General features: G+C 59.3%; 1 protein-coding gene across 1 annotated transcript; it reads right to left on the bottom strand.

Annotated features, from left to right (window-relative positions):
• Positions 1 to 3,867: 3,867 nt before the first annotated feature.
• Positions 3,868 to 7,959, bottom strand: CDKN1C (cyclin dependent kinase inhibitor 1C). The gene is made up of 4 exons (XM_053560816.1): positions 5,473 to 7,959; positions 4,624 to 5,285; positions 3,958 to 4,096; positions 3,868 to 3,877 (listed from the first exon to the last, which is right to left on the bottom strand). Exons 2-3 carry the CDS (start codon positions 5,273 to 5,275, stop codon positions 3,963 to 3,965), a joined length of 786 nt encoding a protein of 261 aa, XP_053416791.1. The 5' UTR covers positions 5,276 to 5,285; positions 5,473 to 7,959; the 3' UTR covers positions 3,868 to 3,877; positions 3,958 to 3,962.
• Positions 7,960 to 8,212: the final 253 nt, after the last annotated feature.

Genomic DNA, 8,212 nt, shown 5'->3' on the forward strand with positions numbered 1-8,212 from the left:
TTTGTGATTGCAACTCTATGACATTTTTTTTTTTGATGCAAACAGCAAGAGGATTTTATTCCAGTCTATGACATTTTATAAAAGGCAAAACTAGGGATATGGTAAGAAGGATCAGGGGATGCCAGGGCTTGGCGGGGAGGGAAGAGTGCATAGGTGCAGCACAGAGGTTTACAGGACAGTGATACTCTTCTGTCTGGTTCTGTAATAGTGGGTGCAAGATAGAATTTGTCTGAACCCACAGCTTGGACAAGAGCAGGAGTGAATCCTGACATTATCTATGGACTTCAGTTAATAATGTTGAATCAAAAAATAACAAACAAACAAAACAGCACCCTTAAGGTACAATGGGGGGAAAGCAGCCAGGGCAGAGAGGGTGGTGGTGCTGGGATCACTGAGGAGCGACCCTGTGCAAGCTGCTTTGCCTCTGTGAGCCTCTGCAACATGGGTGCTGACGCCTTGTGGGGCAAGGCTGCTGAGAGTATGGACGAGTGTCCTGGCTTTCGCAGGGCCTGGCTGAGAGTGGGGATCAGGGCAGGGTGGCTTTGACTCTTTGCCTTCCTTCTATGGGCAGACTTTCTCAACTCTGGGAATGGCCCCCTCCCACCTCAGAGGCCTCCTTGGTACCTGCTTCTCATGCTCCCCTCAATCCATCTGCAGGCCCCAGCTTTCCCACCAAATACACATCTAGCTGCCCCAGCCCCCTGGCTGACTGTCCCATGGATGCCACCCACCTCGGGGCATTTGCACTGGCTGTTCCCGCTGCCAGACCCAGGTTGTTTGCACATCTCACTGCTGGGACCCACGGAAGGGGCTTCCGGGTTTGTCTTGCTTTCAAGCTTGTTTGTCTTGCTTGCTGCTCAGCCTCGTTCACCCCTAAAACTGCCAGCCTGTGTGAGCTACAACTCACCTGCCAGGTGTAATTATGACACTCCCAGATGGAGAAAGTCTCTGCGGCAGGCAATCAGGTGCCTGTATTCACTGCAGTCCCTAGGGCCTAGAACACAGCCTGGCATGCTGCAGGTTCTTGGAGTATGTGTCAAACCCAGTGCCTCTGCCTGGACCAGCAAATTCTCCTAGCCCCTTACCCCCTTTTCTCTCTGGTGTCTCCTTTCCCTAGCCAGCAGTCTGGTGAGGCCCCTGTCACCCCCTACCTTAGGCCCTCCCCAGCCTCCCCATTGCCTATAGACACAGTCAACTTTTGACCCTGGCCCATCAAGCTCAGTAGGACAGGACAAGGAAGGGAGAGGCCAGGCAGGCACCCTCCAGACAGCACTCTTTTGGGGAACAATATGTACCCATATGTGCTGACACACAGACCAATCTGGCTGAGGCCCCTGGCACCAGGGGACACCCCCAACAGTCCTCCGCCCTATGATCTTATCTCTCCTGCCTCACCCTGATGCTCTGGCTCCAGCACACTCACCCTTCCCCTCGCACAACCCTCATCTGGCTGCTCCCTGTCTTCCCTTCCCCAAGCTCCCCACCACTGCCCAGGGCAATCCCTTCCCAGCATCACCCTGCACCTCACTGCTTTGTTGGTTTGGGGGTTAACAGCTTGGTCTTCCCAGCCTGGTCCATGGAACAGGATTGCACAGTAGTTTCCAGGCCAGGCCCACCAGTCCAAAAACCCCTTGGCCCTGCCCACGCCCTCAGTGGTGTGACCTCAGCTGGGTTGCTCTGTCTTCTCCTCAGAGAAATACAGAACATGGTGGCATTTCCCTGGTAGGATCTCACTGATGGTGAACCCTGCTCAGTGTGTACCTGACACAGAGAAAAGCCATATCTGCCCTCCCCACCCACCCATGCTTGATAGCTGTGGTTGTCACTGCAGTTGTTAGTATCACCAGGGGCACACCCCCAGGTCCCTATGTCCAGACACCAGGGCTATCCAGATTCTTGGCCAGCCATGTCTGCAGAAGAAGGCTTTGCAGTGGGAGTGTTCGTGGTGGGTGAGGCCTCACGTCAGCCAGATTCAGTCACCAATAATAGTTACTAACTCAGGTCACCTTGAATGCCCACCAGCCACCTGCCGTGCACCCAGCCCAGCCTTGGATGGTTCTCCCCTCCTCTATGTGAGAGGATGCAGTGGGGTTTCTCCCCAAGAAGAGAGATTTGAAGCCAGGCCTATGAAGATCTAATTCCTCACTGACATCACGCTGAAGGCCACTGGTAGTAGCAAGGCCTGGGGGCCAGGCCTGGCCCTGTCCTCTCCTAGCCCTTTTAGGGGTGGGAGGAGGTTGGTTAATTATATGTCTAAACACATCTTGAAATCTCAAATTGATCACCACGTTGTCCCTGACCTCTGGGCAAAGTCAGTGACTGCTGCGGATGGCCCCATGAGGGTCCACCAGTCCTTCTCGCCTCCTGGCCCAAGGCACTAGCAAAAATGCTGGCAGCCTTTTTGTTTTTGCTATTTCACGGCACCCTTCCCATTGTAAGCCATAACTTTCAGAGGTTTTATAGATCAGTAAAAAAGTAAACCTCTCCTTTTTGACTAAAAGGAAGCACTTTGAAACCAGGAGGCTGGTGTTGCAAGAGCAAGTGTGCAGGAACCTGGGGTGTGCAGGGGTGTATACAACCTTGGATTCTTACAGGAAGCCTCTTCAAAACCCACCACTCCCCAACCCCTCCTAGTCTCAGGGTGCTTTCACCTCCTCCTCCACCCACGGGCCTTGAGGCCTCCCCTCCTCCACTTGGGGTCCACTAGGCCTTGAACACTTTGGTGGTCTGGTGGCCCACAGAGCTGGGTACCGGGAGCAGTTGGGACTGCACCTCGTGCCAGCCGGAAGGTGTCAGCTGAGGGGGTCTGGCTTGGTGAAGCCCCTGTAGTTGCTCCCTGGAGCTCCCACTCCTCACCCTCCCCCCATGCGCATCCTCAGCTATGTGGGGCTGACACCGGAGACTGGCCGGGCTGCTGGTGTGTTGGTTTCTTTGAACAAGGGTAGGTCAGGGGCTACAGGAAGCCCCGCCTGTGGGGGTGACAAATGCAGGTGGGGTGGGAGCCCCACTCTAGATGAGGGGCACAGAGCAGGTGGGTGTGGCCAGGCCAGCCAGGAGAAGCCCCCTCCCTCTTGGACCTTGGTCGTGGAAAGCAGACTGGGGCTGTCCCTACCCAGCTTTGGGGTTCAGGGGTACAGAGGAAGGGAGAGTGTGTACAAGCATAGACCGGCCTTGCAGCATTTTCGGCCTCTTTTTATTATTTAGAACCCGGCGGACGAGGGGCCGGGGCAGTGGTACAGACGGCTCAGGAACCATTTTAACAGATTTGTCTTCAAGTTTAAAATAAACGCAGTAATAGTAAGAGAGACAGCGAAAGAGCAAGAGACTGCAAGCTAGATGAGCATTACGGCAGCTACAGCTTGTGAGCAACCCCCTCCCCCAGAGCCCGCTATAAAAATACATCTACGATTGCTGATAACCAGGTGCGGGTACAGGATAGTGCCTTTGGCATAACCAATAACCGAGCTATGGCGTGGCAGAGCGGTCCACGCATGGACATAAATAGAAAATATAAGTTAGTATAACTTTAAAACTTTTTGTACAAATATACATGGTTTTTTTCCTTTTTTCCTTTTTTTTTCTTTTTTCTTTTTTTTTGCACTGAGTTTCAGCAGAGATTAAACATTTTATATAAATGACTCTTAAAGCTTTACACCTTGGGACCAGTGTACTCCTCGTGCAGAATACATTTAGATATAAAAAGACGATATTAATACATTGCACAGTTTTCAAACTTTAAACACAAAACCGAACGCTGCTCTGCGGCAGCCGCCGCCGCCGCCGGTTGATGCTACATGAACGGTCCCAGCCGAGGCCCCAGCGCTCTCCCAACGTCCGCTGCCCCGACAGGCTCCCTCGGGGCTCTTTGGGCTCTAAACTGCGGGGAGAAGGGCAGTGAGCAAAGATAGCAGACACATGTGGGCTGCCCCTCCGCGCTCCCCTGTGCCAAGTACTCACCTAGCTCACCGCAGCCTCTTGCGCGGGGTCTGCTCCGCCGCGCCCACCCCAGTAGCGCCGCTGGGGGAGGTACACCCCGCGGGGACCTCGCTAGAGGACTTATTCTCGGGCGCAGATCTCTTGCGCTTGGCGAAGAAGTCTGCGGACGACAGCGCGCGCGGCGGGTCAGGGCGGGGCGGCCGGGAGACCCAAGCGGGGGCCGGGGGAAGGCGCGGGCGCGGGCCGGCCGGAGTGGGGGTGCCATCCCCGCCCGCGCCGAGGTCCGCCGCAGGTCAGCTTTGTTTACGTCGCCGCGCAATGTGCTGTGTAAGCATTTCCCCTTGTCCCGCGGCCAAGCCCCCCGGGGCTGCCGCGGTGCTTAACCCCCTCTGCGCCGCGCTCGCCGCGCCGGGCCGCGCCTGGGGAGGGGCTCCCGCGGCCAGGGGCGAGGATAGCGCTCTGAGGGGGTCGCGGCCAAGACTCATCCTCCCATCCCTCCCGCGCGAGCTGCTCGAGAGCACAACAGCAGAGCAGGAAGGCGGGTTGGGGTGCAGCCGCGCCCTGAGAGCTGCGGGCCCTTTAATGCCACGGGAGGAGGCGGGAACCGAGCGAGGCCCCCGAGGGCTGGGGAGACCGGCCGGCCGGACAAAGCGGGGCCGGACCGGGGCGGGGCTGTGCGGAGCTCACCGGAGATGAGAGGCCCGGACACCTTCTTGTTCGCGGCGCCGTTGGCGCTGGCGGCAGCAGTACCGGCCGCGGGACGTCCCGAAATTCCCGAGTGCAGCTGATCGGCAAGAGGCTCCTGGCTGCGCTGCGCCTGGTTCGCGCCTTGCTCGGCGCTGTCTGGAGGCACCGCATCTGGGGCCGGGGCCGGGGCCGGGGCCAGGGCCGAGCCTGAGGCCGAGGCCGTAGCCAGGACTGGGGCCGGGGGCGGGGTGGGCGCCAGGGTCGGGTCGCTGGACGACTGCTCCGGCGCCTCCTCGAGGCCGTCGAGGGACTCAGCGGCCGGCGGCTCGGGGGACGGGCTGACAGCCACGGCCACCGGGACGGGCCGGGGCGCCAGAAGCAGGCGGCAGCGCCCCACCTGCACCGTCTCGCGGTAGAATGCTGGGACAGACTCGCTGTCCACCTCGATCCACTGCATGCGTCCAGGGCCCCGCAGCGGCACGTCCTGCTCGAAGTCGAAGTCCCATCGGTTCTGGTCCTCAGCGTTCAGCTCGGCCAAGCGGATTCTCAACTCGCGGCTCAACTCCTCGTGGTTCACGGGCCCGAAGAGTCTGCGGCAGGCGCTAGTGCGCACCAGTGTAGGGAAGGTCCCACTGGAGACCAGGCGCTCCATCGCGGATGTGCTGCGGAGGGACGCGTCGGAGGTGGCCGGGGCTGCGCGGACCCAGGCAGCAAGGGAGGAGAGGAGGGCGACAGAGGAAAAGGAGAGGAGGAGAAGAGGAGGGCGGAGGCCCGGAGCAAGGGAGACCCCGCGCAACCAGACTCTACGTTTGCAAAGGGACGCGGCGGGAGGGCGAGCGCGGCGGCTACCTGGCTGTCTGGTCGTGGGCTGCTCCCGCGTCTCGTTCGCCTGTCTCGTCCGGCCGGCAGCCGCGCCCCCTCGGTGCCTGCCTGCTGGGTCCCACTGGCCTCGCCCGCACCCCTAGAGCACAGCGCACTTGGCCTGTGGAACGCCCAGTCCGCCTGCGCCCCCTTTATACGCGCGGGCCCGACCTCCCCCCACCGCGCGGGTCCCGCCGCGATTAGCATAATGTAGTATTTTCAGTTTCAACAACACCGCGGCGATTGGCCGGCGCCGCGCTGCCCCCGCCCCGCCGGCCGCCCGGCCCCCGCGCACCGCCCACTGGGCGCTCACACGGACCGGCTGATTGGCGGCGGGGCGGCAAGCGCGCTGTAGCCGGGGAAGGGGGCGGTGAGCGGGGCGGGGCAGGAGTTAAAGGGCGCTGCAGGCGGTAACGTGACACCGCGACGCCCCGCCCCCTCGCCCCATCCCCCCCAACCCCCCGCTCGCGTCCCCCGCCGGCTCCTTTGTCTGCAGGCGGGGGCTGCGCGGCGGCGAAGCAGGCGCCCCCCTCCGCCTGGCGCGGCGGAGACCGCTCTCTGTGGGTCCAGAGTCCCGCCAGACCTAATTCGCCCCCACGCTGGGCCGGACCCGGGTCGCCCAGCCCCACCGCCCGCGCTCGCCATTGGGCCTCCTGCGCCAGCTGACGGGGCTTTAACACACCTCTGATAGTTCCTCCCTGGCCTGAACTGGACGGGGTCTTCGGCTGCCCCCGCGCGGCCTGCCTCTTGGGGCTTGTGTCCCTGCGAAGGATCCGCGCACCTGGAGCCCTAACACACCTGCCACCCCTAAGGTCCTGGAGTTAGAAAGGGGCACGGGAGTCTGCTCCACTCTTTCCCCAAGGGGTGATGTGGGGGACACCCTAGGAGCATGCCGCCAGTCCCCCCAGAGCTAGAGTCTGGAGCGGCTTCTTCGGGGGCCGCCCTGCCGAGCCCATCCTGGATTATGCCTGTCACCTCACTGACCGCGTGCCCACCCTCCGAGACCTTGGGCTAGGCTGATCCAGGCCGGAGAACTGCCTGTCTAAGCTGGCTGTAGCTGTTGTGCTGGATATAAGGGAGGGACCTGCCTGAGGTCACAGGGAAAGCCTGCCAAGGACCATGCCCCTCCCCCACACGCAGCCCTCGGTGTAGACCCTGGTCGCTGCACACCCCACGGCTCTTTTCCCAGTGGGGCCAGACCAAGAGAGACCATTATTTTTTGCTGACTTCCTTTTGTCCCAGTGTTCATGAGGTGGGGAGCCCAGGAAATGCCTGGAGCACCCTCCCAAAGCCAGGAGCAACCCAAGGGGGAGGGGGCTGCCAGGCACCTGTTGGAGAGTCCAGCACAGCCCTGAGCTCTCAGCCCCTGTCTCAGGTAGTGAGAGCAGTCTCTGGAAGGGAGGGAAAGTGAGGCCCAACCGCCCCCACCACCCTGCCTCCCTCTCAGGTCTGGTGGGTTCCAGGACACCCCAGTGATGAGATGCTATGACAGCATGCAGACTGGGCCTAGAGGGGTCTTATGGTTCTGGGAAAGGACATCTGAAGTTAGGGGAATGACCCTCCCAGGACTAGGCTTCAACCCAGGTGAGGGCAGGAGTGGAAACTGCTCTTGGTGGCTGGACCAGAGGCAACGATTTACGTGGATTTCTTTATTCTTCTCTGTACGCTGTATTCCAAATATCCCACAACAAATGCAAATATCACAATTTTTATCTTCAGGAAAATAGAAGCTAAAGAAGTCTCCCCAGGCTTCATCCCCTATAGCAGGGCTGATATCAACTGGTTGGGGAGCAGAAGGGGTCATGGTTTTATCTGGCCATGTGCCACTCATGGCCTCCCCAGGGGACCCTAAACACAGGGCCACAGAGGGTAGTGACTGCATAGACCGGGATCTCCCAAAAGGGCAGGATGCCCAGGCTCCAGCCACCAGGGAAGGCAGACCAGCCAAGGTGTTCACCCCAGCTCTCAGCCTGTGCCAAGAGCCAGAGGGTGGTTTTTTGTGCACCCCCTCATTTGGCCTTCATAATACTCTGAGTAGGTAGAGCAACTGTCACTCTATTTTATAAGAGAAATAACCAGACTTCTAGTTCAGCCACCCATCCAGAGGAAGCGCCGTGCAGATTCTGCTGAGCCTCCTGGCTTTCTGGTCTGGTTTCCACTTGGGCTTTCTACTTTTATTTTTCCACTTTACTAGCTTAATGATAGAGTCAAACTCAGCACCTTGGGGACTCCCCCTCTCTTGGCTTCATTAGAGCCTGGAAGGTAATTTTCTCAAAGTCTGCGACTCTGACTTCAATCGAGGATGGTACCAGGTACCTTGTTAAACATGCTGGTCCCAGGACTGGGGCTGAGTCCCTACCCCTAGCCAGGGACACACCTGGAGGAAGGCACCTCCAAACCCAATCCTCTGTCCAAAGGGGCCCAGAGCAAGCAAACATCTCTCTGGGTACAACACCCAAGCTCTACTTTTGTAATTAAAAGTATATACAAAGGAAACAAAGAGAATAATATTTGTACTCTGTGTTGCTACGGAAGGCAGAACTGGGGAGGAGGATGCTAGTCCCTAGGGGGTAGGTTGTCCTCAGCCGAGAGGGCTTCCCCCGGGCTGTTCTGGTGCCCAAATCCTGCATGCAGAGGAGTAGGGGCCTGCTTATGGGAGCCTAAGCACCAGCCTGAGCTCCTGACTGGCCCCTGCTGAGCACTGTGCTTGTTTATCTCCTATAACCCC

This window comes from Nycticebus coucang, chromosome 14 (genome assembly GCF_027406575.1).
Source record: "Nycticebus coucang isolate mNycCou1 chromosome 14, mNycCou1.pri, whole genome shotgun sequence".
In the NCBI taxonomy this organism is placed as follows: Eukaryota; Metazoa; Chordata; class Mammalia; order Primates; family Lorisidae; genus Nycticebus; species Nycticebus coucang.